This window comes from Peromyscus maniculatus, chromosome 20, assembly GCF_049852395.1.
Source record: "Peromyscus maniculatus bairdii isolate BWxNUB_F1_BW_parent chromosome 20, HU_Pman_BW_mat_3.1, whole genome shotgun sequence".
Taxonomy (NCBI): Eukaryota; Metazoa; Chordata; class Mammalia; order Rodentia; family Cricetidae; genus Peromyscus; species Peromyscus maniculatus.
Genome location: NC_134871.1, coordinates 58789380 through 58817264, shown reverse-complemented (window position 1 = coordinate 58817264; position 27885 = coordinate 58789380). Strand labels below are relative to the sequence as shown.

The 27885-nt window shown below is 55.0% G+C and overlaps 1 protein-coding gene across 14 annotated transcripts; it reads left to right on the top strand.

Moving 5' to 3' along the window:
* Nucleotides 1-60: 60 nt before the first annotated feature.
* On the top strand, nt 61-27487 carry Sbf1 (SET binding factor 1). Of its 14 annotated transcripts, none has more exons than XM_042265440.2 (42): nt 82-319; nt 7408-7493; nt 7802-7939; nt 8117-8275; nt 8358-8468; nt 9012-9035; nt 9257-9362; nt 9488-9620; nt 9716-9824; nt 9901-10014; nt 10137-10214; nt 10582-10695; nt 10780-10908; nt 10991-11089; nt 11167-11371; nt 11454-11566; nt 12286-12435; nt 12756-12824; nt 12910-13071; nt 13159-13427; nt 13519-13691; nt 13772-13845; nt 13922-14117; nt 14327-14454; nt 15044-15222; nt 15330-15466; nt 15578-15785; nt 16065-16261; nt 16356-16493; nt 19409-19486; nt 19856-20037; nt 20118-20297; nt 20991-21092; nt 21167-21352; nt 21558-21684; nt 21756-21886; nt 21956-22186; nt 25490-25597; nt 25980-26191; nt 26660-26747; nt 26828-26959; nt 27047-27487. In XM_042265440.2, exons 1-42 carry the CDS (start codon nt 265-267, stop codon nt 27143-27145), a joined length of 5709 nt encoding a protein of 1902 aa, XP_042121374.1. In that variant the 5' UTR covers nt 82-264; the 3' UTR covers nt 27146-27487. The 14 variants fall into 14 exon arrangements, 13 of the variants coding, with proteins under 13 accessions (XP_006976207.1, XP_015850574.1, XP_076412692.1 ...); XM_042265439.2 differs by having other exon boundaries at nt 16341-16493; XM_006976145.4 differs by lacking the exon at nt 9012-9035 and having other exon boundaries at nt 61-319.
* The last annotated feature ends 398 nt before the right edge of the window (nt 27488-27885 follow it).

The following is a 27885-nucleotide window of genomic DNA, read 5'->3' as shown; positions in this document are numbered from 1 at the left end:
CTCGGGACCCGCCCCCACGCCGGGTGGACCAATGGAAGCGTGTTGTACAGGGCCCCGCCTACACGGGAGGGGCAGAACTGCGCAGGCGCACGGAGCGCCCGGGCGGGCCGGCTGGCTGGGAAGATGGCGGCGGAAGCCCTGGCCAGCGGCGCTGCAGAGGAGCGGGCCGGGGGTGTCCCAAGTGTGCAGCTGAGGGCCAGCGCCGGGCCATGAGCGCGCCGCCATCGAGTCCTCGAGCCGTGGAGCCCGCCTGCGCCCCTTGCCATGGCGCGGCTCGCGGACTACTTCGTGCTGGTGGCGTTCGGGCCGCACCCGCGCGGTGAGTGCCGAGGCTCAGCGCCCCGGGGACGAGCTGGGGGTCTGAGGGACTGGGACGGAGGACTCGAGGCTGAAAACACCCGGCCGGAGGCAGTGTTAGAACTTGGGGCCGAGCTCTCCGGGCCTGCGAACAGAGGCCCCCGAGGTTATCGGCCACCGTGGCGTCCGGGGTAGCTCGCGAGGACCCCAGACTGTTTGGCCTGTGTCAGGGCCGTCCTCCCGCACCTGGGCACCTGCATCGGTCTCCTGAGGTGGGCAGGGGCGTGTGCCCCGGCGGCGCGGGAGGTGGGAGGGCCCTGCTGCAGTTCAAGTCTCCCCGATTCCAAGTTGGGTGGGATGGGCGCACCCGCCTTGGCCGACTGCCGGTGGCTGTATCTGGGAATTTCACAGAGGGGGGCGGAACGTTGGTTTTCCAGCTTCTCTGACCCAGTGTTAGTTCCGAAACCTCAAGCCCGCTTGGTGGGGTGCAGTGGGAGGGGAGGGGTTCAGAAACTGCTAAATGGATAGGTGGTGTTGAGCTGGACTTCGGAAGAAAGTGTCAGACTTGGAGAAGAGCGTTCCTGGTGCTCGCCCTTGCTGTCCAAGCCTGCAAGCCAGGCCCTCCGTGGGGGATCAGTGTGGTGATTGGTGCTCACGTCTAGGAGGCCCTGCTCTGGGGTTAGCACCTGTGTCTGAGAGCCCTTCAGCCCAGGGGGTAGGAGAAAACGGAGCCTGACAGTGACATCAGCAACAGCCATGGAGACAACAGTGTTGGGGTGTTGGCTAGAGTCGTCAGTGTGCCAGGCCCTGCACAACCCTTTGTGTGTATGATCTCATTCCTCCCAATAGCCCACTGATGCTGTTGCCCCTATCTTTAGAGGAGAATCGGGCACAGAGAAGTTGAGTGCCGTTCTGGGACAGAGACTGGGGACTTGCAGTCTAGCTGTCAAATCCCACCTGTGGAGGGGCAGTATCTTAGGGACAGCTGTGTGGCCAGACTAGACAGCCCTTCGTTCCTAGAGGTCATGCCTCCCACCATGTTCTTCTACCGTCATCTCCTCCACACAGTTACCCTGCCGCCTCTCAGTCACTGTCACCATTTAGGACCTAAACTTTCCTCCTGGCCTTTCTTCTTGCTAAGTCTTCAGTAGGACTGTTCCTTTGTTTAACGTCTACATGCTGGACCCCAGACCCACCGGGAAGCCTCTGCGTCACCATGATCTTTGTCTCCAGCCCCTCCTCAGTGCCCTCTCACTGAGCACCTCCTTCTCTCTGTTCTCATGTATTCAAGTCTCTATCTCTTGGCACTCAGTCGTGAGCATCTGCCTTTCTCTCCAGAGAGGGAGTTCTCAAAAGCAGGGACCACATTGTCTTCCTCTCCCTGTCCTCTTGGAGCAGGAGGCTTGCCACCCGTGCTGTGCTGGCGCACAGAGGGAGAGCCTGGGCTCCAAGGCACATGTGAAGGTCAGCGAGGCTCCCCCCGACACTGGAGTGCTGCTAGGCAATCAGGGAACAAAGCTGGCTGAGGGGTTACTTTACTCTGAGGGGTCTAGGGCTGGGTGCTGGGCCAGGGCTGGAGGAACAAAATGGACTTGGTTGGTGGTGAGAACAATGTGAAAAATGTCCCGTGAGGCCGAGACTGCAGGCAGGGACCAGGTTGGATAGGTATGTGTGTGTGTGGGGGGGTGAAGTTGAGGGTGACATAAGGAGGTGTAGGTGGTCTCCTCGAGAAGCTTGCTGTGACGCATGTGGACTCACTGATGGAGCCACACGAGAGATAGGTACCTCTGACCTCTGAGCGGGACAGAATAGAAGGCTGAGGCCAGAGGTAGCTACTTGTCCTGAATGATGTGAAGGAGTAATTCTCAAATTACCCATCGTTGTGGAACCAGAAGGCCATAGAGCCCTCTAAGTGTTGCCTTCTAGGGTCAAAATTGACTAGTTGCTGGCTAACCACTCAGCCTCAAGGCATTTCTTGGAGGAATCAGTCCAGAATTGGGTCACTGGGTGGGCTAAAGACAAGGGGTATGCACACCGGGAGCTGAAGACTCAAAGCTGAGGAGCACACTGAAAATTAGTTTGTTGTGGAAGATTACTTTAACTGTGTAAAGACGTGTTGCATTTGTTTATGTAGCAGAATAGTTGTTTAACTATGTAAAGACGTGTTGTATTTGTTTATGCTGCATTTGTTTAACGTGTAAAGATGTGTTGCTTTGCCTGCCTATGGCACCTGATTGGTCTAATAAAAAGCTGAATGGCCAGTAGCAAGACAGTAGAGGGACAGGCGGAGCTGGCGGGCAGAGAGACCAAGTAGGAGGAGGAACCTAGCGGGGAAAGAGAGAGAGGCCCAGGGCCAGCCAGCCAGGCAGCCGCCAGCCAGACATGGATAGGACACACAGAAAGAAAGAGAGGTAAAAAGCACCGAGGCAAAACGTAGATGAACAGGTTAATTTAGGTTACAAGCGCTGGTGGGACGAGCATAAGGTAAGTCTGAGCATTCCTAACTAATAAGAAGCCTCCGTGTTGTGATTTGGAGCTGGTTGGTGGGTCAGAAGAGAGCCTGCTACGTCGGTTGTCCTTTGTCACTTGTCACCAGCCTCATGCCAGTCCTTGTGCTCTCTCTGCCCCAATCTCCTCATCCTGAGATGGACGAATCCCATCCATCTAACGAGGCTGTCAGGAGCTCTCGCATACGAAGCTATGGCACAGGGCAGGCTGGGTAGCCGATGTGTGAACATTGCTCGGTGGGTGCCTCTGAGGAACGTGAAGGACCTGCTGTACTGGCTGCCCTAGGACATTGGGGTGGGGATGCAGGGTCTTTTAGAGTGAGGAGTATGAGGGAGAGGATACTTGTATTATTTTTGTTCTGAAGCAGAACTTTTTCTTTGGAGCTGCTAGGTATAGGACCTGGGTGCTGGGTGGGTACCTTTTTGTCTAGGTTGGGTCCAGAGTCTTACCTGAGGTAGCATCCTGGTTGCTAATGGTTACAGTTGGTGACCTCTCAGGGAAAGTAGACAAGGTTACAGACAGTAAATGGCTGGGCTCTGTGTGACCCTTCCACTTTAGGCCCTAAAGTTTAGAGGATGCCGGCTGGCACAGCATAGGCCCCTCACCAGGTGAGTCAGGGAACACCCTGTGTGTGTGTGCCTTGTCTTATCACTGAACTAGACACCTTCCTTAGGATGAGGACCAGACAGCTTAGCTTAAGACCCCTTGCCCAGCTCCCAAAAGTGGTCAGTTAATTGTGGTAGCTTGGCCAGTGCTCAGTTATCAGACACTTTACCTGGCCTAAGCCTGGCAGGTACCCCCCTCCTACTGCTGGGGAGGAAGAGCTAGATCTCCATCACCCACGAACACGACTTCTGTTCCATGACCCGGCCTCCTTCAGTCCCGATGATAATGAGGTGGCCACATTCTTGGGCCCCATCTATTGTCCCCACCCATGGCCCTGCCCTCCCTCTGGATCAGGTTGGGGCTGTTTGGGATGGCTGCAGTTCCCTCCCAGCCCCCCACCCCGGGAGTTTAAGGGTCCAAGGCTTTGCTGGGGTGGATTAAAGCTTCTGTGTCTGTTTCTTATGGACTGGGGACAGGCCAGAGAGAAAAACTGAGAAAGCTGTAGGCTCCCTCTGCACATGTCCTCTGCTGCAGCTCGCCTGGGCATTGTCTTCGTCTTGAAGTCTGAGAGTGAGAAAAGCAGGAAGGTAGTATTCTTCTGTTCCCTCCCTTTTCCTAGAGCCGGGCTCCTTAGAGGCTGCAGCTACCTGGTGCTGTCCAGCATGTGTGGTGCGGTGTGCGGTGGGCCAGGAGAAGCTGCCGTTCCTTCTTTGCCTTCCCACAGTGCACACTGTCCACGGTTGGCCCTCCAAGCATCGGAGCCTGGCACTGGTGATGGGGTGCTGCCAGCAGATGACAGAATACATGGTCTGTGTTCTGCCACTCAGGCCCCCAGCCTGCATGGGCCTGGTTGCTGGAGGAAGCTCTTGCTGAGGTGCTTTGAGTACGGGAATCCCAATGTGTTTTTCTAGTAGGGGCCTACCCAGCCTGTGGGTTCAAGAGTGGGTCAGGGACTTCCCATCTCTGCTTCAGTGGACCTTGGTGTCTATCCTCCATAGGCTCCCCAAAGAGCACTGCTTTGCAGTGTCTGGCTGTACTGTTGGGATTAGTCCCAGCACTGTTGGGTTAGCGAGGGAGGGTGCTCATTCTCCTCTCTACCCAAAGTGGGCAGTACTTTGGTGGGTCAAGTACAGCCATTACAGGTTACTCTGGTTGCCAAAAGGTTTTAGTGGATGACAGACATAGAGGCATGGCAAAACCCCTCACCTAAATGCAAGCCAGCAGTGTGGGGTCTCAGAGAAGCCAAAGGAGAGAGTTACAAGTCTTCCTCACGGTCCTGTTGGGAGGGCCTGCTGTGCCTCAGGGCTCCGGAAGTTGTTCTGCACTTCTGACTGAGGAACCTGTTTGTTGTGGGGTTGAGTTGGGCTGGGTGTGGGGAGCATGGTCATATAGCTGACTGCATGAATTCAACAAGCCCTAATTAGGCTGTAGTCTGTGCCATGCACAGGAACTTGTTGTCTGGTCAGGCTACTGACAGGTGTACCAGTTGCCTGGAGACAGGGGCTATACTTGTTGGAGGGAAGGCTTCAGGGTCCTGCTACAGGCCCCCCGATTTAGGTTGAGAGTGGATAGCAAGCTTCTTAGAGGAGGAGGCACTAGACTGAAACCTGATGGTCAGATCCTGGGCTGTTGAAGGTACAGAGAAGGAGCTCAAGAGAGATGACCACTGGGCTATCTACCCATCTCCCCTTATGAGGCAGTTGGAAGTCTCAGGAAAGGATCTCTTTAGAGTGTGGAACCCTCAGAAGACTTGGAGACTAGTGGGAAGTGGGAATTAAGATTTCACAGGATGAGGGATGCTGGCAATGGATGATGACCATCCTGTGCCCATTCCTCTGGGAGGAGAGGCTGTAAAAACAACCCTCAGAAGGCTACTAGCCCTCTGGCCTTGGGAAGGCTGCAGAGCAGAGGCTGCTCTCCCTGTCTGCACACCCCCCTTCCTTCCTCCGCCTGCTGCCTCGTGGCAAGAACTGGGTGAGCCCTGGGTGCCAGCCAGGGCTGGGCCCAGATGGTGGTTTAGGGCCGAGCACAAGGAGGCTCTTGCCTGAGTGGGTTGGGGGAGGAGCCACAACTGGGGGAGTAGGTTGTGTGTGCGCATGTTGTGTGTGTGCTTGTGTGTGTATGTGTGCGCATGCATGTGTGTACGTGATCATGTCTTTGTGCATGCACTGCCCAGGCCTGTTGAGGGTGGGACCTGAGGGACCCCCTGGGGGTTTTGTCTTGGTGGGACAGGTTGCGTGGGTGTGTGTAGGTAGGCATGACACCAGCAGACACCTGTCCCTTCCTTGTCTGTTGCCTGTCGCCTGCAGGGTGTTGGTGGTGGGAGGAGGGGAGCAGGAAGCTGAGGTTTTCTGAGTCATAATAGGCCCCTGCACCCCACCACCTCCAGCTTAGCAGCAACCTTCGTAGTATTCACATCCTTGATATTTTCTCCATGGTTCTAGAGGCAGAGGCATGGGTGATCTCCCATGGTTGCAGCTGAGTTCTTTTGCTTTTAGGGGACCTGGGGATTGTGTCCTGTTGTCTTGGGCTTGTGTGTTCAGCACAACTGTGTCTAAATGTAGGCTGGGTGGATGTGAGGCCATATTCTAGTAGGCCCATTGCACACTGAAGTTTTCTGGGACTTAGGCTAAGGTGGGAGGATCCATGAAAAGACTTCTTTTCTTTTTCTTTCTTTTTTTTTTTTTTTTTTTGAGACAGGGTTTCTTTGTGTAGCTCTGGCTGTCCTGGAACTTGCTCTGTAGACCAGGCTGGCCTCATACTCAGAGATCTGCCTGCCTCTGCCTCCTGAGTGCTAGGATTAAAGGCGTGCACCACCACTGGCTGGCATGAAAAGACCTTTATGTTGAACACCCTCCCTCACTATCTGCTTCTGCTGCTTCTGCTGGTGGGAGCATCATCAGCATTGAGTCTGGGCCATGTGAAGGATGGGAGAGCACTATGCCTTGGGGATCTTGAAGTTGTACATGTGAGAAGCAAAAGTGAGGACGCCTGTCTTTCTTGCCATACCACAGCGGTTCTCAACCTGTAGGTTTCAACCCCTTTGGGGATCACATATCAGATATCCTGCATATTACATATTTCCATCATGATTCATAACAGCAGCGAAATTACAGTCATGAAGTAGCAATGAAATAATTTTATGGTTGGGGTTCACCATAACATGGAACACCATAACAAAGGGTTGCAACACCGTGAAGGTTGAGAACCACTGCCGTACCATGTTCCATCTTCCATGAGTATATGAGGCAAATGGTATCCTATGTCATCGTTGTTACCATCACTTGGCCTCCTGCTTTGGTGGTTTAGGAGTGAGCCCCAGGCAGGGACCATCACTCCACCTACATAGACTATACTTAGAAGTTCTTTCCCTGCTGGTGCAGACAGGGGCCTGGGAGCGCCAGCCTTCAAAGGGGCGGGTCCCTGCTCAACTCTTGACTTCTGAGACTTGTGCTCTGGGAGGAACTGTCTCTGAGGTACTGTGGATAGGTAGCAATTTGGAGCCATGGTTGGTGTTTCTACCTGTGTAAGAGAAGCTGAGGCTTGAATTCCACACAGATAACAGTTGTGAGCATGGGCCCAGGGCAGACAGGTGACAGGGATCACCAAGGTGCCCAGTATATATCCAGACATGCCCACTGTCTGCATGGTGCCCACTGTCTGGCAAGGGCTTGAGGGCTAAAGCTGCAGGTTGGCAGTCAGGGAAGATGTTGAGTTAGCTACAAGTACTCTGCTCCCCCCTGAGAGGATCCTATACAGTGAAAGACTAGGCTGGGCTAGTAGGTGGGAGGAGAGGTCTGAGGCCTTCTCCACCTTCCTTATGGTGGCCTCTCTGCACAGAAGTATGTTTAGAGAATGGTAGATCTGGGAGCCTAGGCTGATATGACGCCAGATGAGAAGGAGCTGTTTCCATCCTGGGCCAGTCTTGACAGTATGAGGGGTCGGGGTGGGGATGGGAATTGGGAGGGCACTCTGACCACCTGCTCTTGTTCTCAGGGAGTGGGGAAGGCCAGGGCCAGATCCTGCAGCGCTTCCCGGAGAAGGACTGGGAGGACAACCCTTTCCCCCAGGGCATTGAGCTGGTGAGTGTGGAGGCCTAGCATAGGGGATATCAGGTCCACTGGGGGGCAGCTGGCCTGACAGGCAGGGTGTCTTGCTCATGTCACTGTGTCCCTTGTAGGCTTCACCCTAGATGGTAAGGCCAGAGCCCTCCTTCCAGAGGGCTAAGGCTAGGAGGCTAAGGTGTTCCCTGGGTGATAAAAAGGTGCTTCGTATACCCTGCAACTCCAGGTCCTGGCAGGGCAGGTGCTTGAGGGCAGGTGGTGAGGGAAGGGGCTAATTCTTACTGTGGGTGTGGGTGCAGGCGCTGACTGCTGATCCCTCCCTGTAGTTTTGCCAGCCCAGTGGGTGGCAGCTTTGTCCCGAGAGGAATCCACCAACTTTTTTTGTGGCTGTCCTTACCGACATCAACTCTGAGAGGCACTACTGCGCCTGCTTGACCTTCTGGGAGCCAGTGGAGTCCACACAGGTCAGTTGAAGCTCTGCTGTGCACCATGTGAAGCTGAGCCTTGAGCCATGGCCAGCTTGTTCTACCTCTGGGGGTATGTTCCTGTTGGGGAAGGCTGCATCTGAGTCACCTCTGTCTTCCACTTGGGCTCATGGAATGACTCGGATGAGAGCCAGGAGGATGGGTTTCTGTCTGCAGGAAGTGGTGTTCAATGAAGATACCACAGAGCAGGAGGAAGAGGCAGATGAAGGAGGCCAGGCACGGCTGTCGTCCACAGCACCAGCCCAGCCCAGCCAGCTTTTTGCTCCAAAGACTCTGGTGCTGGTGTCCCGCCTGGACCACACAGACGTGTTCAGGGTGAGGAGGGCCACCGTAGCGGCGAGGCAGTCCGTGGGGTGCCCTGTCAGCTGTACCACTGTTCCCTCTCTGCTTGTTGCAGAATAGCCTTGGTCTCATCTATGCTGTCCATGTGGAGGGCCTGAATGTGTGCCTCGAGAATGTGATTGGGAACCTGCTCACCTGTACTGTCCCTTTGGCTGGGGGATCGCAGGTAGGTCTTAGAGACAGCTGGGTGGCCCCAGGCCCTCCTGGTACAGTCATAGGAGGTGGGGGTGGGTACCTGTTGGCCACTCAGAGTCCTGCCTGGCCAAGCACACAAGCCAAGGCCTTAGATACTCCCTTCTGCTCTCGTGCCGTTGTCTGTCGTCTCTTCTTAGCCCTGTCTGCTTACTTGGCTTTGGGCCTGCCTTTTCCGTCTCTGTCCTCTTGATCATTGGGTGTGTGCCTGTCTCTGGATGCCGTTGTCCGTGTATCTTGTTTTTTTTTTTTTTTTTTGGTTTGTCAAGACAGCATTGTAGCTGGAGAGCAATTTCACCAATACAGGGTTTCTCTGTGTAGCTTTGCGCCTTTCTTGGAACTCGCTTTGTAGACCAGGCTGGCCTTGAACTCACAGAGACCCGCCTACCTCTGCCTCTGCCTCCCAGGTGCTGGGATTAAAGGCGTGCGCCACCACCGCCCGGCTCCATGTATCTTTCTGTTTCTTACTCTGTGCCTTGTGTCTAATGGTGTCTCTCTGTCTGTCTGTCCTGTGCAGCTGGACTCTGTTGAGGAAGGAGCGGTATGGACTCTTTGTTTCTTCTGCCCACTCAGGCCCTGCCCCACTCAGATCAGAGGCAGACCCCCCTTACCTTGAGTTTTCTCTGCAGAGCAGGGCGGGACCTTTCCCTCCAGCCGTCTAAGCCAGTCCCATCTCAAGACCTGTCAGCTTACCTGGGGCCAAGTGCTCAGAGCTGATACCAGCTGCCCACACTCTAAGCTCTGGTCGTTTTCTTTCTACAGAGAACCATCTCTTTGGGGGCTGGTGACCGGCAGGTCATTCAGACTCCGCTGGTAGACTCACTGCCTGTCAGCCGCTGTAGTGTGGCCCTCCTCTTCCGCCAGCTGGGTGAGACTGCCTCTTATACCCCACCCCCAATTTCCTGTTCTGGGACCAGTGGTCAGAGGTGAGGGTGCTCCCTGTGTACTGGAGTAGGGACGTGGGCCCTCACCAACCCTGTCTCCTTTCTTCAGGCATCACCAACGTGCTGTCTTTGTTCTGTGCTGCCCTTACTGAGCACAAAGTCCTCTTCCTGTCCAGGAGCTACCAACGTCTTGCAGATGCTTGCAGGGGCCTCTTGGCACTGCTGTTCCCTCTCAGATACAGGTGCTTTTCTGCCCAGCCCTTCTTCCTGGCCTCCCCGGTCCCTCTGTCTACCCCTCTGTCCTCCGGGGCTTACAGTGTCTTCTGGGCCATTGCAGCTTCACCTATGTGCCCATCCTGCCAGCACAGCTGCTAGAAGTCCTTAGCACGCCCACGCCTTTCATCATTGGGGTCAATGCAGCCTTCCAGGCAGAGACTCAGGAGCTGGTAAGGGCTGTGCTTTGTGTCTGCGTCACTGCCTGGGCTTGCTGATCTCTCACCACTTGCTCCCTTTGGTGCACAGCTGGACGTGATTGTTGCTGATCTTGATGGAGGGACGGTGACTGTCCCTGAGTGTGTGCACATTCCACCCCTGCCAGAGCCACTACAAAGCCAGACCCACAATGTTCTGAGCATGGTGAGGGTTGGGGCCAGGGTGGGGCCGGAGCCTTGGGCTTGTGGGAGCCGTCACCTGACAGCCAGGGAACCCAGAGCCTAAGGTCACCATGCAGTTGTCTCTGCTCCTCTCTGCTTCCACAGGTCCTGGATCCAGAGCTGGAGTTGGCTGACCTTGCCTTCCCACCCCCTACAACATCTGCTTCCTCCCTGAAGATGCAGGTGAGGGTCACTGCTGCTTTGATACAGAGATTCCAGTGCCTCGAATGGCCAAGCTCATGGTGCTCAGACACTCGGCTTACCTCCAAGCTGACCTCAGGTTTCTGTACCCTAGGCAGGAAGGAGCCTGGGAACGAAGGAGCTATACACATAGTTAGGTGTGATGATTGTGTCTGAGTCAGTACAGTGAAACAGTCAAGGGGCTGTGGACAGGAGACACTGTTCAGCACTTGGAGGACTCACTTGACTGCACTGTAGGGAGAGGCAAGGGAGGCAGCAGAGGTCCCTGGGAAACCCAGGGCCTGGCTGTGAATGGGGATAGAGAGAGTACTTGAATGGACCCGATACCTGCATTGACTTGTTCTCTCAGGACAAGGAGCTTCGTGCTGTCTTTCTGCGGCTCTTTGCTCAACTATTGCAAGGTTACCGCTGGTGCCTGCACATTGTACGCATCCACCCAGAACCCGTCATTCGTTTCCATAAGGTAGGCGCTGGGGCTGGGGCTGGGGCTGGGGCTGGAGACAGCTCTGTGAATCCACAAAGAGCTAACTTCTCGGTGTTCTCCCAGGCAGCGTTCTTAGGCCAGCGTGGGCTGGTGGAGGATGATTTCCTGATGAAGGTGTTGGAGGGCATGGCCTTTGCAGGCTTTGTATCAGAGCGAGGGGTCCCTTACCGTTCCACAGACCTGTTTGATGAGGTACAGCCCTGCCCCTGCCTGTCTCCCTGTCCCTCTCCAACCCGCTCAACTGACCCTCACTGTCTTGCCTCCTCCCCCTTAGCTCGTGGCTCACGAAGTAGCGCGGATGCGTGCGGACGAGAACCATCCCCACCGTGTCCTGCGTCACGTCCAGGAACTAGCGGAGCAACTTTATAAGAATGTATGGTGGGTGACATGGAGGGCATGCTGCCACCTTGGTCCTGGCCCGCTAGCCAATGCCTGCCTGTGTTCCCTCAGGAAAACCCATACCCAGCTGTGGCAATGCACAAAGTGCAGAGGCCAGGTGAGGCCAGTCACCTGCGGCGGACTCACCGGCCGTTCCCCCGGCTAGATGAGGGCACAGTTCAGTGGATTGTGGACCAGGCTGCGGCCAAGATGCAGGGTGCGCCCCCAGCTGTCAGAGCTGAGAGGAAGACCACTGTGCCTTCAGGGCCCCCCATGAGTATGTACCTCGAGGGGGAAGACAAGCTGGTTTAGGATGGGTACAAGGCCAGGAGTTGAATGAGCATGTCCTGTCTCTTTAGCGGCCATCCTGGAGCGATGCAGCGGGCCTCACGTCAACAGTGCGCGGCGCCTGGAGGTGGTGCGGAATTGCATCTCCTATGTGTTCGAAGGGAAAATGCTTGAGGCAAAGAAGGTGAGGCTTGTCAGGTGGAAGGAGCCTCTAACCTGGGCTCGGGGCAGCAGCTCTTGGGAGACTCAGGTCTTTCTCCCAGTGCGGTAAATGCTGAGCCTGTGCAGAGGCTGCATGGACAGGAGGGTGCTCCTTCGTCTGAGTGGACAGCAGTCTAGTGTACCCACTCTGCAGTGTAGACCTGTATATGCCATGGATGTGTGGAGTGTTTGCTTGTTTGGGGAGGAGTTTTTCAGACACCGTCTTTATAGCCCAGGCTGGCCTGGAGCTCACTATCTAAGCCGAGTGGGCTTTGCTCTTACTCTGTCTTGGCCTCTTCAGTGCTGGGATTAGAGGCATAAGCCACCACGCCTGGCTTGGTTGCTTTAATAATCTTCTTGCATGCCATTCTGCCCTTCATTGTGTTCGCGAACACCTCCGGGGTGTTGTGTGGTGCTCCTGGGGCTCCCTCCAGAGCCCATGTCCACACTTGGTTGGGAGCCAGCACCGTGCATGCCTGGTGTCTCTGTCCTCTGAACTGTCACTTGTGGGGTTGCTGGGTCCGCTGGAGCCTTAAGTCTGTACTGGTCAGTGAAAAGCAGAGCCTGAGCACACCTGACTTGCATCGGCTTTTGGGCTTTTCTGTGCTTGGAGCCTGGGCTTGGCCGTCTCCACTCTGACGCTGGGTGAGGACTCCCCCGTGGTGCCTTGTGTTCTACATTTCCCCTTGTCTCTGCCTCCAGTTGCTTCCAGCTGTCCTCAGGGCCCTGAAGGGGCGAGCTGCCCGTCGCTGCCTCGCCCATGAGCTTCACCTGCACGTGCAGCAGAACCGTGCAGTTCTAGACCATCAGCAGTTTGACTTTGTCGTCCGCATGATGAATTGCTGCCTACAGGTGAGGCCGGCCTTCATCTTCCCAGGGATGTCACATGGGTGGGTAGACATGGGGCCTCAGGTGTCCCTGGGACTCTGACAGTTAGGAGAGAGTGGAGAGGGGGTGCAGGGGTCTCTCCCATGTGATGGGGTCGGGGAGGTCCATAGTCCGTGGGGAATGGGGAGCTGAAGGGAGCTCTTATTGGCCCTGACTTTGAAACCTGAGGGAACGGTTCCAGGTGGCAGTGGTGGGAGACACTGGCCTGTGATGGCCAGAGGGGTGGGATTGGGTGTGGATGCTCTCCGAGAGGGGCCCCCTGTCACCCCTGGCTCTGCTCACAGGACTGCACTTCCCTGGATGAGCACGGCATTGCCGCTGCACTGCTGCCCCTGGTCACAGCTTTCTGCCGGGTAAGTGTCAGGAGGGTGGGGGACGAGGTCTCCTCGCCAGTCTACGCTTGCTGTGTGCTCATGACCTTTCCCCTTCCTTCTGTAGAAGCTGAGCCCAGGGGTGACACAGTTTGCGTACAGCTGTGTGCAGGAGCATGTAGTGTGGAGCACACCGCAGTTCTGGGAGGCCATGTTCTATGGGGATGTGCAGACCCATATCCGGGCCCTCTACTTGGAGCCTTCTGATGAGCGTGTGAGCCCCTCCCAGGTGTGCAGGACTCCCGGGCCCGGCCGGGCCGGGCCGGGCTGGGGGCGGGCGCCTTGGTCCCCGCTTACTCTTGCGGTGCCCTGACAGGAGGCGGGGGAAGCACAGTCTCAGGATGATGAACGATCTGCCCTGGATGTGGCTTCAGAGCAGCGGCGCCTGTGGCCAACCCTAAGCCAGGAGAAGCAGCAAGAGCTGGTCCAGAAGGAGGAGAGCACTGTGTTCAGCCAGGCCATCCACTATGCCAACCGCATGAGCTACCTTCTGCTGCCTCTGGACAGCAGCAAGAGCCGGCTGCTGCGGGAGCGGGCAGGGCTAGGAGACCTGGAGAGTGCCAGCAACAGCCTGGTCACCAACAGGTGGGGGGGCGGGGGTGAGGCCTGGGCCAGGGAGAAGGTGTATGGTGGGGGCGCGGGGGTGCTGGTGCCCACACATCCCCTCCTGGCCCAGCATGGCGGGCAGTGTGGCCGAGAGCTATGACACGGAGAGCGGCTTTGAAGACGCAGAGACGTGTGATGTGGCTGGGGCCGTGGTCCGCTTCATCAACCGCTTTGTGGACAAGGTCTGCACAGAGAGTGGGGTCACCAGTGACCATCTCAAGGGACTGCATGTCATGGTGCCAGGTATGGTGGTCCTGGGCACGGGAGTACTCCTCAGATGGGTGGCTGTAGGGGCCCAGGGTATGAGACCTGCTCTCCCCTAGACATTGTCCAGATGCACATTGAGACCCTGGAGGCTGTGCACCGTGAGAGCAAGAGGCTGCCCCCCATACAGAAGGTAAATAGTGGCTGACAAGCCGTGGGTACCTGAGGCCTGGGCTGTGCTCTAAGTTTCTGCTCTGTTTGCTGAATAGCCCAAGCTGCTAAGGCCACGCCTGTTGCCTGGTGAGGAGTGTGTCTTAGACGGCCTTCGAGTGTACCTGCTGCCAGATGGGCGTGAGGAGGGTGTGGGAGGCAGTGGAGGAGGCCCTGCACTACTCCCAGCCGAGGGTGCTGTCTTCCTTACCACATACCGCGTCATCTTCACGGGGATGCCTACTGACCCCCTGGGTAAGCCTCGACCTTTTTTCTGTGCCTCCCCAGCTCTCGGAGTAGATAAGACTTTCTTTTCCCTTCCCTTTTCTCAAAGAATCAAAGCCCTATAGGAGATAGGCCCCATGACGCTCCTTCCCTACCCACCCAAGACTTCCATGTCTGGCACCCTGATATATGTGCCCTTGTCTTCTCCTCCCCCTTCACTACTGCCTGACCTGTCTAAGTGGGGGAGCAAGTGGTAGTCCGCTCCTTCCCCGTGGCTGCATTGACCAAGGAGAAGCGCATTAGTGTCCAGACCCCTGTGGACCAGCTTCTGCAGGATGGTCTGCAGCTTCGTTCCTGCACATTCCAGGTGAGGAAACTTACGTCTGCTGCAGCTAGTTTATGCTCTGTAAGTGGGTTCCTGCCAGTGGGTTGTTGACTTGGGGCTGTCACATTGGCTCTCAGCTTGGTATCATCTGACCTTTTGAAATAGTGGCCTCTGTGTATTTGTCTTTTTTTTTTTTAAAGATTTATTTATTTATATACAGTGTTCTGCCTGCATGTATGCCTGCAGGCCAGATGAGGGCGCCAGATGTCATTACAGATGGTTGCTGGGAGTTGAACTCAGGACCTCTGGAAGAGCAGCTAGTGCTCTTAACCCCTGAGCCATCTCTCCAGCCCCTGTGTATTAGTCTTTATCCTTGGGGCACTGACCTGAGTCCAAGTTTTGAGTGTACTGCCTAAGCTGAGAGACCTCGTCAAGTAGCCACTGAAATTTACAGTTTATACACATTAGACCCTGAGTTACATGGACATGATGCCTTTCCTTAAAAGGCACAGTTGGCCTGCCTCTGTGGTATTGCGTGCCATCAGAAGGGAGCCTGTGAACTGAATGCTATCTGACTGGGGGGGAGCCTGGTAGCCACTTAGAGCCCTGAGGGTTTATTTGTCCGACCCAGCTGCTGAAAATGGCCTTTGATGAGGAAGTGGGGTCTGACAGTGCTGAGCTCTTCCGTAAGCAGCTACACAAGCTTCGGTACCCACCAGATATCAGGGGCACCTTCGCCTTCACACTTGGCTCAGCCCACACAACCGGCCGGTCGCCACGGGTTGTCAAGGACAAGGGTCCTTCCCTCAGGTATGGAGTTGGGTCCCAGAGCCAGGGCAGCCAGGTGCTTATTGAGCACCTAGCATAGTCTTCCCTGGACCTCTGCCTTCTCAGCTCTGTTGGACTTTTATACCTAGAAACTTCTCCCGGAACCTGGTGAAGAATGCTAAGAAGACCATTGGGCGGCAGTATGTTACTCGGAAGAAATATAACCCCCCTAGCTGGGAGCATCGGGGCCAGCCACCCCCTGAGGACCAGGAGGACGAGATCTCAGGTGGGAGCAGGGTCAGGGAAATCTGTGTGCTTTCTATCAGAGATGGTCCCATGGAGGCCGGGGCCTGGGTTGGTGGTCTCTGGAGATGGTCCCCAACGATACTGTTTGCAGTGTCAGAGGAGCTGGAGCCCAGCACGCTGACCCCGTCCTCAGCCCTGAAGCCCTCTGACCGTATGACCATGAGCAGCTTGGTGGAGCGGGCATGTTGCCGTGACTACCAGCGCCTTGGACTAGGTACCCTGAGCAGCAGCCTGAGCCGGGCCAAGTCGGAGCCCTTTCGCATCTCTCCTGTTAATCGCATGTATGCCATATGTCGCAGGTGAGGGCTGGCCAGGACACGCCAAGAAGATTTTGCCAGGGCTGACTAGGGTGGTAGGCAGTGCTTGAACACCTTCCCTGCTTGCCATGGGTCCCAGCCGTGGATCCTGCGGGTTTGGTGGAGGCACCCAGATAAGCACAAGGTGCCTTTGGCCTTCCGATTCTGGGAGCCACGGGTTTGTGCCACTGTGCTCACCCTGTCGGCTCTCCTTACCTACTCTGAGGACAGGCACGGGGCAAGGCCTTAGAGCTGCCCTCCTGACACCTCCCACTCCTGCAGCTATCCGGGATTGCTGATTGTTCCCCAGAGCATCCAGGACAATGCCCTGCAGCGTGTTTCCCGCTGCTACCGCCAAAACCGCTTCCCTGTGGTCTGCTGGCGCAGTGGACGCTCCAAGGCTGTGTTGCTGCGCTCTGGGGGCCTGCATGGCAAGGGTGTCGTCGGTCTCTTCAAGGCCCAGAATACACCTTCTCCAGGTACTCCTCCTTTGTTCTGCCTGCCTGCCTACCCTGCTTGTCCAGTCTCCACCTCCTGCAGCTCCAGCTCCAGCTCCAGCTTCTCCTTTCTCAGGCCAGATCCAGGCAGACTCCAGCAGCCTGGAGCAGGAGAAGTACCTGCAGGCTGTGGTCAGCGCCATGCCCCGTTACGCTGACTCATCGGGACGAAACACGCTTAGTGGCTTCTCCTCGGCCCACATGGGCGGTCATGGTGAGAGGGTGCTTTGGGGTGAATGGTGGCCGTAGAGCAAAGAGGACTTTAGGCTGTGGCAGCCGGCATTCATGGTGGGCTAACGAGCAGGGGCAGAAATGACTCTTTTGTGGGTGTTGGGTATGGGACAGAGGGACTTCTCTTCGTGTTCTGGGACAGGGCAGGAATACTGCCCAGACCAGGTAGGTGAGTGTCCTGAGGCCTGCTCTCCTCTGACCATAAGCCTGTCCTTTCCTCTCCTTCCCTAAACCAGGACATCTCCCAGAGGTCTCTAGGTCCGGCAGGTGCTCCGTCCACACTTTGCTGTGTTTGCTGATGCCTAGAGGAACACCCCCAGTCATTTCTCCATCCTTCCTCTAGCCTCTCCCTTCCAACTGCCACTCCGCCCACTAGGGGGCCTTCATGTTCTTCTGTCCTGGCTAATTGGATCTTGTCTGCTCTGCTCTCAATGTCCTTGTCATCCCCTCCACAGCACCCTGAACACACTGAAAGGGGTGCCAGGCCAGCCTTCTTCCCATGCTGACCTCTGCTTATGAGGCACCCACCCAGTTCCTTGCCTGAGAACTGCTATCATAATTGTGTGCAATGTCTTCTGTTGTTATGATCTATGACAGCTGCGTCTGCTGTCTGAAGGAGGCCCAGGGATCAGGGGTGTGCCTCTGGCTATTGGTTGAGCCCAGAGATCAGGGGTGTGCCTCTGGCTATTCTTGAGCCCAGAGATCAGGGGTGTGCCTCTGGCTGTTGGTTGAACCCAGGGATCAGGGGTGTGCCTCTGGCTATTCTTGAGCCCAGAGATCAGGGGTGTGCCTCTGGCTATTGGTTGAGCCCAGGGATCAGGGGTGTGCCTCTGGCTGTTGGTTGAGCCCAGGGATCAGGGGTGTGCCTCTGGCTGTTGGTTGAGCCCAGGGATCAGGGGTGTGCCTCTGGCTGTTGGTTGAGCCCCTTCTTGTGCTGCCCGGCACTAGCTTTGGGCTGACTGTTGACGTAGTTGTCTAGGCGGCAGCTCTTAAGGGTGCGGCCCTGTGTGTGCTCTCAGCGCTCTCAGAAGGCAGACAGCCCGTGTCCAGTGGTGGTTGGCAAGTGAACTGTGGGGCGTGGGCACTGCTCTGGCCAGGCCCATTCTCACGGCCTGCCGGTAGATGCGGGGGTCCTTAGCAGTTGATTCTTTGATGGACAACTTTAGCCACTAACTTGCATACCAAGCCCAGTGGGTGTCAAGCTGGGTCCTTGTGCTTGGAACTCTGTCTCAGCACTGGGTGTGGCGTCTGCCAGGCTCTCAAGTCATCTTACCAAGCTAATGTGACAGTATCACTTGGAAGTAAGTTGCCCCGGTCCATCTGGTCTGCTCAACCTTAACCTCCAGTCCTTCCCTCCCCCTCTTGAAGTTGTGGGGCTACATTTTCTCTTCTGGGATCAGCTTCTGAGAACACAGTGGTACTGGGGCCTTTTTTAGGCTTGGTAGCACCTGCTATGAACAGAGCCGTCCTATGGCCCAGGGTCCTTAAGTTTGTCTGTCTTGTCTCTCTGGTTCCTAGAAGCTGACCACCCAGGTCCATTGTGCTTTTTGTTATTGCTGTTTCGAGACAGCATTTCCCTGTGTAGCCCTGGCTGTCCTGGAAATCACTCTGTAGACCAGGCTGGCCTCCGACTCACAGATCCACGTGCCTCTGCCTCCCATGTGATGAGATTAAAGGTGGGAGCCAGCACACCAGGCCAGGTCTGTTGTTCTTGCCTGAAGCTGTCTGTCTGTCCTTCCCTTTCTCTGCACGCTCTCTTCCCCGGGCTTCTTGACTCCCTCTTGAGCCCCTGGTTCACATATGGACTCACCAGTTTGTCAGTGATCTTCATCTCTTGCTGGCCCCTAGTGCTAAGGACAGGGCAGCAAGCTAGCTCTCCTGGTCACCAGGCGACACCAGTCTGGTGGATAGGCCAAATTGACCCATGTCGCAGTTTCCTGAGAATACCTGATTTCTGTGTGATTTTTCTTCCGGAAATTCTGAGTGGTACTTCAGGCAGCATCCTCCCCTCAGAAAGTATCAGCCTGCACCTTCCCAAGTGTCCCCTGAGCATCTCTAGCCTTCTCGGGGGCTACTGTCGCCACCTCTGGTGTTGTGAGTTCAAGGTGTAGGGCCACCTTCCCTGACTGTCCAGTGATGAGCAGGAGTCTGCTTTCCCTCAGCCCTGCTTGGATTTCCAGCTTGCAACCTAAGTAGTCTGATGCTGTGGGCACTGCGAGCTGGGTAACTGCCATCTGTGATGTGGAGTTGTCAGAGAAATCAGGGTCTGGAAGGCTGGCCTGGAGCTTGGCCCTAGTGACCCTTGCATTGGATGGGGTAATGGTGTCTTGCCCCAGACATTTTTTCTGTGTACTGCATGAGGCTTCTACATAGTCAGGTAACCTGAGATATGACTCAGGCTCCCCCCAGACACTGCCACATTGTCGCAGCCTCTAACCGTGGTGGATGCAGTCCTGGGAAGAGATCCGCTTGTGTCCTCCTGTCCCTCTGGCCCTTCTTTCTTCCTCTTTCAGTTGCCTCTGGGTCTCCTCCAGGCTGAGGCTCTCAGGTACCTCTTGTGTTTTGTTCTGGGTAAGGCTACTACATGGCTGTATGTTGAACGCTTCTATCAGGAATTGTCTATCAGATAGTCCCTGGCTTAAACTAAAGGAAAGGGGGTCTAGGAAAAATCTGAAGACAAGATTGCTTGGAGCTGTTTGAAGAAGAGCCCCGTATGGCAAAGCCTGACCCTTCCCAGCATCACAGGCCCTCTCTGCCGGGCTGCCCCTGGTGGGAAGGACCCTTCCTTGACAGACAAGGGCCGGTCCTGCGCTGACCCCTGGGAGTGGGACTTGGTGGGAGCCTCTGGCAACCCAGGCCTGGGACCAAACCTGAGCCTTCTCTCTGCTGTGCCCTCAGTGCCCAGCCCCCGAGCCAGGGTCACCACGCTGTCCAACCCTATGGCGGCCTCGGCCTCCAGATGGACTGCGTCCCGAGGTACCGTACTGGGGCTTTCCCTCCCTGGCACTGACGGCCCCTAGTAGGAGTATGTCTTGGGCACTAATCTCTCCCTCCACACCCAGCACTAACGCCCCCTCGGAGAGACTAGCACAACTGACTCCCTAGCCTAGTCACTCACTGCCCAGCACCCGAGCCCACTCCAGACGCTAACATAAGACACTAACATAGCACCCCTCCCCATGTGCCTCAGCATCTGTGTGTTCCAGCCCTGCTCCCTCTCACGGCCTGCCGACCACTCTGCCCTGCCTGGAAACTCAGTCCCCTCCCTGGAGGCCAGGCCCAGCCAGCCCCAGGTAAGTGGTGCCCTGACCTCAATCCAGTGCTTACTTGGGGTGTCCTTTGCAGGCAAGTGGAGCAGTGTCCGAGCCAGTGGCCGCAGCAGTGGACTGGGGGCCGACGTGGGCTCGAGGCTGGCTAGCAGAGACCTCCTCAGCACCCCCCACACCAATGGAGCTCCACCCGATTCTGGCTTCCTCCGGCCACAGCGGGCAGCCCTGTACATCATCGGTGACAAAGCTCAGCTTAAGGTAACTGGGATAGGGACGCGGGGCCAGGCAGGGAGCACAGGCTAGGTTTGGCTCACAGCTTTTCATTGGCCTTCTTCCAGGGTGTGCGTCCAGATCCCTTGCAACAGTGGGAGCTGGTGCCTATCGAGGTGTTTGAGGCCAGGCAGGTGAAAGCCAGCTTCAAGAAATTGCTGAAGGCCTGTGTACCTGGTTGCCCTGCCACTGAGCCCGGCCCAGCCTCCTTTCTGCGCTCACTAGAGGACTCAGAATGGCTGACTCAGGTCTCTACACTGCCTCTGCCTCTCTGCCCATCTGGGTGCTAGGTCTCCCTCTAGGTCTGAGTTTCCTCATTTGATATATTGGGTACTGGGAGGAGGGCGAGGTGATGGGCACTTCCTGTGTAGTATCCTAGTGTCCGGGAGGCAGCTGATGGTCTGGGCCTGTTCGAAGTTGGACAGGCCAACAGTGAAAGGGATGGTGGAGCCTGTCTGCTGTGTTGAGGGTGAGGGAAGTTGATCTCCACTGTGGAATGTGGCTTGTGGACAGGGCCCTCTGCTGCTTTGTCCTTTCTGGAGAATGGAAATGGGTGTTGTGCCGTTGGTGCCCTGTGACAGCTAGAGCACTTAGGGATGGGACTGCTGGACACCTGAAGGGCAGGGACTTCCTCTCTTTCTGGGACAGGGTCTCACAATGCCGCGCTGGCTGGCCCCGAGTTTGTGGCAGTCCTCCTAGGTGCTGGGATTACAGACATCTACTACACCCAGCAAGAACAGGGACTTCTGAATCTGCCTTCCTCGCCACGGGGGTTTGGGGAGGGGTGGGCAGGCTGGAGGAACAGTGTAAACGTGACCAGAGCAGAGCAGATCACGTCCATCCAGTGCTGTAGGTACTACTGGCCTTAGAAGGATTCTGTGGCTATGGGAGCCTCTGGGACCCTATTGGCTGTAGTGTCCAAGGGTTGCCTGTCCCTGCAGATACACAAGCTGCTGCAGATATCGGTGCTGGTAGTGGAGCTGCTAGACTCGGGCTCCTCTGTCCTGGTGAGCCTAGAAGATGGCTGGGACATCACCACTCAGGTACGTGGCAGATGCAGGGAAAGGGGTGGGGGCGGGGTCCTCAGATGTTCTCTGACATCTGGTGGTTCTGGCAGGTGGTATCCTTGGTGCAGCTGCTCTCAGACCCCTTCTACCGCACTCTGGAGGGCTTCCGCCTGCTAGTGGAAAAGGAGTGGCTGTCGTTCGGCCATCGTTTCAGCCACCGTGGGGCCCACACCCTAGCTGGGCAGAGCAGCGGCTTCACGCCCGTCTTCCTGCAGTTCCTGGACTGTGTACACCAGGTGGGTGGGTAGGCAGGCGGGAGGGAGGGAGGGTGGGAGGCTGCCATGCAGGCAGGCTGGAGGGAGGGAGGGAGGGAGGGAGGGAGGGAGGGAGGCTGCCATGCAGGCAGGCTGGAGGGAGGGAGGGAGGGAGGTGCCATGTAGGTAGGCTTGAGTAGTTAGTTCTTCTTCCCTCACCTGACCTCTGACCCACGACTTCATGCAGGTCCATTTGCAGTTCCCCATGGAGTTTGAATTCAGTCAGTTCTACCTCAAGTTCCTCGGTTACCACCATGCTTCCCGCCGTTTTCGGACCTTCTTGCTGGACTCTGATTATGAGCGTATTGAGCTGGGTATGTAGGGAAGAAGGAAATCTGGGGTAACTGGGTTAGAGGGGCCTAAGCTCAGTGCTACTCTTGTGTAGGGCTGCTGTATGAGGAGAAGGGTGAACGCAAGGGCCAGCTGGCATGCAGGTCCGTGTGGGAGTACGTGGACCGGCTGAGCAAGAGGACCCCCATGTTCTACAACTACACATATGCACCCGAAGACACCGAGGTGAATGGGGTCTGGCGGGGGCAGCAGCTCCTGCGTGGCCCAGCTTCTGAACGTAAGACTTGCTCCCAGGTGCTGCGACCCTACAGCAATGTGTCCAACCTGAAAGTGTGGGATTTCTACACCGAGGAGACACTGGCTGAGGGCCCCCCGTATGACTGGGAGCTGGCCCAGGGGCCCCCGGAACCCCCGGAAGAAGAGCGGCCTGACGGAGGTGCTCCCCAGAGCCGACGCCGCGTGGTCTGGCCTTGCTATGACAGCCGTCCTCGAGTCCAGCCTGACGCCATCTCACGCCTGCTGGAGGTGCGTGCTGCCCCAGAGGAGGGCCTGGTCTTCCCTCCCCCACTGGTTGAGACACCAGGGCCATACCTGTGCATATGTGCGTGTGTCCCTTGGGGCGGCTCTGACTCCATCTACTACCATATGAACTGCTTGCTTACTTAGGGGGTTGTGGTTGCTAGGTCTCTGTCCATGCTAATAGATGTTTGCAGATAGTAGTGATGAGAAAGCATTTGTCAGACACTCTCAAGACCTGCGCTCTTGGCATGTGTGTCCTTGACCTGGTATATTAGTCATCATTGGTCACTGTGAGGAAATCCTGGAGATAGGCTAACTTACAAGGTAGAGAAATGTATTTAGCTTGCAGTTTTGGAGGCTCAAGGGCATGTACTCAATTCTGGTAAGTCTCTGGGCTGGGTCACATCATGGCAGAGTCTCCCAAGTTCTCTGTGACCCAAGGACCTTCCACCAGGCCCCACCTCTTAAGATTGCATTACTTCCTATTCTGTTACCCAGGGACTAATCTTACTTTCCCGTGGACCTTGCCTGAACAGACTGCATCTACCCTGTGGTACCTTGCTTTAAGTAACTTAGGTAGCTCCCAGGCATCAGTGCAGGCAGGGTTTCCCCAGGAACCATCCGCCTCTGCTTGTCAGTGATTAGTAGCTCATCTGAGTTTCAGCTCTGGAGCTTAGACGTCACTGTCGCCTCTCATTTGCCATCTTTTCTGAGCACATCTGCTCAGGAATCGGAATCAAACAAGGGCCAAGTGAGCTGTGGGAGTTTGTTGGTGTGTGGTAGTTGGGACAGTGTACAGGTGGCAGGTCCTGTCTGTGGCATGGCCTCCCTCACTGGTTCATCAGGGGCTGAGCAGTCAGGAGGGTGTGGGCCTCAGGTCCTAAGCAGGGGAGGGTGCGCCCTCCTCTGTGCTGGCTGAGTTTCCTTCAAGATTATCTGAGCATCTCAGGATCTTAGAGGGACCTGGTCCAAAGGGCTTATTACTGGAAGAGAGAGGGAGGGAGAGAGGAAGGGAGGGAGGGAGGGAGGGAAGGAGAGAGAGAGGGTGGGAGGGAGGGAGGGAGGGAGGGAGAGAGGGAGGGAGGGAGGGAGGGAGGGAGGGAGGGAGGGAGAGAAGAAGGGAGGGAGACAGTGTGTTTTGTGAATGAAGGTATGGAGGACGATAGTACAGAGATCAGAAGAGTCCTTTATCTCTGTTGTCAGCTCCATTCGATGTTACTGCAGTCACTTTGCTTTTCTAGGGCATAAATGCACATAGTACTTTATTTTTGTTTAGTTAACTTTGTTTAAAGAAGTTTTAAAAATGAGAGAAAAGCTTTCTTTTTTTGCCATTCCCAGTATCTTTTCTTTTCCGGTACTGAGAATTGAACTCAGGACCGTTATGTATGCTAGACAGGTGCTCTACCACTGAGGTAGAACTGTCACTTGGTGGGGTGCTTTGTTTTGTTTTTTGAGACAAGGTCTCTCTAAGTTATACTAGCTGGGTACAATTTGAGATCCTCCTGCCTCAGCCTCCCCAATAGTTGAGAGAACAAGTATACTCCAATCTGGTCTCTAATAATCACTTTTTTTCTGTGTATATCTAGTCTAATCCCAGTTCCTTTCAGTCTGAAAAACTTGCAATATTTCCTGTAATACAGGTCTGCTGGTCACACATTTCCTCAAACTTTGATTGATTGATATTTTTTTTTTTGGTCTGAAAACGTCCCTCCACCTCCTCTCCTTTTCATGGTGTTGTAGATGTGAATCAGTGCTAGCGCCTTGTATACACAAGGCAGGTGCTCTGCCACTGAGCCATGCCCTTTGCCTGCCTATTTATATCATTATCTACCTTCCTACCTACCGACCGACCTACCTACCTACCTACCTACCGTCTTTCAAGTGTGGTGGTGTTGTTTTGGTTTGTTGGTTTGAGGCAGGCTCTCACTCTAGCCCAAGTTGACCTGGAATTCACACTTTATTCCAGGCTGGCTTCAAACTCAGTAATCCTTCTGCTTCAGCCTCTGAGGTGTGGGATTAAAGGCAAATGCCATTGTGCCCAGCTGCCTTTATTCTTTCAGACAGGTTTTGTAACTAAAGGGGGCCCTGAACTCCCTTCTGATCCTGCTTCAGCCTACTCAGTTTTAGGATTACATTTGAGAACTACCACCTCAACTCTCATTTATTTTTAAGAGAGAGTATTGCTATGTTTTCCTAGGCTGGCCTTGAACTCCTGGGCTCAAGCAATCCTTCTGTTTTTATTTTAGCCTCTCGGGTAGGTAGAACTACATGGGAAACATGGTGCCTGGTTTTGCCTACCTGCTTCCCCCTCCTTTATCTTTCTTTCTGTTACTTAGTGGTGCTGGATACTGAATCCAGAACTTGGTGCATGGGAAGCAGGTGCTCTCCCAGGATCTATACTACACTCAGCCCATATGTCACTGTTGTGAAGGGTATTTTCTCTGAATATAGAATTCAGATGTGGTAGCTTTTTACATTTAAGCCCCCAGTCTACCCCCCCCATTGAGAGAATACTAATTAAACCCACATACTACATTCAGTTTTACGATATCATTACACTGTTTTCTTGCTTGCATTACTTACACTATAATCAGTGTTCATTCATATCCTTATAACCTATATAATGTCATTTTTATTTTTATCATTTGCGATAGGGTCTTGCTGTAGAGCTCTGGCTAGCCTGTAACTCACAGAGATAGGCCTGTATCTGCCTCTTGAGTACTAGGATTAAAGGCATGTACCGTCACTGGCCTGGAGATAGAGATATATATATATATCTATATATATATCTATCTATATCTATATATCTATCTATATATATATATATATATATATATATTTTACATTTACTTACTGAGTGTGTCTGTGTATATGTGCAGTGGAAGGTCAGAGGTCTGCTTTCAGGAGTCAGGTCTCCTATCCCATCATGTGGGTCCTAAGGCTGCACTTCAGTTGGCAAGTGTGGCGGCCAACATCTTCACTGGAAGCCATCATGGCCTCCCAGTCTGGAGGTTTTTGCTGTTGTTTTGTTCTTAAATATTTTTTAGATTGAAAAAATTCTTTAGGGTATGAGTGTTTTGCCTGCATGTATGTCTATGTACCTTATATATGCCTGGTACCTACAAAGGTCAGAAGAGGGTGTCGGATCTCCTTAGAACTACCTGTCAGATCCCCTGGAACCACAGATAATTGTCACCACTGTATGGATACTGGACATCAAACCCAGCTCCTTTGTAAGAACAAGTGTTCTAAACCGCTGAGCCATCTTTCCAGCTCTTGGATGTTTTTTTGTTCACCAATTCTCCCCAGGAGCTGCAACGGTTGGAGACAGAGCTAGGCCGACCTTCTGAACGCTGGAAAGATACCTGGGACCGGGTGAAGGCTGTGCAGCGCCTTGAGGGCCGGCAAGATGGACGTGTGAGTGGGATGGGGATAGTAGGCTGGGCCGAGGAACACCAAGTGTGTGTGTTGCCAGGAGATGGAGGCTGGCTGGCTTTGATTCTGCAAATGTCTACCATAAATCAAACAGTGAAGGGGAAAATGAATAGGAAGCCCACTTACAGTAAAACATAGCTCTCTGAACAGATGAAGATAGGTTTATTCTGTATCCCAGAATCTAATCAATATTTATATGTATAATTCAGCTATTATTTGGCTTAAAAGGGTTTATTGGGAAATGTTAGCATTTATACTATTTTCTACAGAGAAAATATTTGACTGTTTAGAATAGCCCTGGACTTTAGAATTATAACCTGTTTCATGTAAGGAGAACGAACACCTTCCACCCTGCCTCCTCCAGGGCGCCTCCAGCTCGCTGCTGGCCTCGGCCGTGCCCCACCACCGGCGCTCCTTAGGTGTGTATCTGCAGGAGGGGCCTGTGGGCTCTACTCTGAGCCTCAGCCTGGACAGTGACCAGAGCAGCGGCTCCACCACGTCCAGCTCTCGTCAGGCTGCCCGACGGAGCACCAGTACCCTGTACAGCCAATTCCAGACAGCTGAGAGTGAGAACAGGTGTGAAAGGCACTCCTGCTGCATAGCCACTTCTGGACGGGGGAATGGGGCCCACACATGACTGTGGTGGGGCTAGGCTCTCTGGGGAGCTTTAGTTTAGGTAGGAGGACGTGTAGAAGCCATGACAGCTGCCTGAGCGGAGGACAGCAGCAAGAGAGGTTTGGCTTGTCGACCTGGTGACTCCAGCAGGGCTGAGATGGAGCCGAGGAGCACCGTGAGACTGACTGCCACTAGAGGACACTGAGCCGGGGCATCCTGCTATGGTTGCCGCCAGATCTGACTAAGTGTTCCTCCTCTTTGGGAGTATTTGTGTCACATGAGACTGCTTTCCCAACACCCTTCAAGTTCTGTGTTTGGGACCCAGTGTCTGTCACATGACAACTATAGAGAGACCAACCAATCATCTCATTTCTAGAGGTAGTCCCCCGCCCGTTAGTTAACTTGGCTCTGGTTCTGGTACAAATGCAGGTCCTATGAGGGCACCCTGTACAAGAAAGGAGCCTTCATGAAGCCCTGGAAGGCCCGCTGGTTTGTCCTAGACAAGACCAAGCACCAGGTGAGTGATGAGTGCCGTGGACAAGGGAAACCGATGGAAGGTGGACCTGCCCTAACTCTGCCTCTTACTCCTCACCCCAGCTGCGTTATTATGACCACCGAGTGGACACAGACTGCAAGGGTGTCATTGACCTGGCAGAGGTGGAAGCTGTGGCACCTGGCACACCCACCATAGGTGCCCCTAAGACTGTTGATGAGAAGGCCTTCTTTGATGTGAGCCTCTGCCCAGGGGTGGGGAACACCTGGGGCAGGGGGCTTGGAGTCGTAGGGTCCGTGGAGTCAGTAACCTGCTCTTCCCAGGTGAAGACAACACGTCGCGTTTACAACTTCTGTGCCCAGGATGTCCCCTCGGCCCAGCAGTGGGTGGACCGGATCCAGAGCTGCCTGTCGGACGCCTGACCCTCCCGGCCCTGCCCGGGCTGCTCTGCTTCCAGTCGTTACAGACCACTAGGGGTGGGCAGGGCCGCCCCGGCCATGTTTACAGCCCCGGCCCTCGACAGTATTTGAGGCCCTGAGCCCCCCAGCACTTGTGTGTACAGCCCCCGCCCCGCCCCACCTGGCCAGCTCTAACTTATTGTGGTGTCATGGCTGAGCCGTTAGGGCCGAGGCCATGGTACAGCCCTGTACCGGGCTTGTAAATAGTCCACCCCACCCGGCCCGTCAGTGTGCTGGCCCTGGCCGGCTGGCTGTACTGTTGTTTCTAGAACCAGAGTCTATATAAAGAGAGAACTAACGAACACACTCCTGTCCCTGCATCAGCCAGTGTGTCACGGGTCTGCCCAGAGGGGCTCCTCTGTCCCAACCTTGGGTTTGCTGAGTGGGCAGAGAGTTGCTATCTTTCTTGTATACTTCTTCTGGAGCCTGAGTCCATCTTCCTCCAAGATCCTGTGGTCATGAGCAGCTCTGCTGCAGAAGGGGACTTCATGACACCCTTGCTAGCACACGGCCACCCAACTTGTGCAGGCCTCCAAGCCAGAGAAGAAAGCCCTGTCTGTCTTTTCTACCCAAATAGCTCTGCAGCATTAGTTGACATCAAGGAGGCTCCAGATATTGGAGAGAGAGAGAGAGAGTGAAAGACTTCAGGAAATCGTTCTGAAGCTGAAGGACAAAGGCCACACTCCTGGGCAGAAAGGAGCATG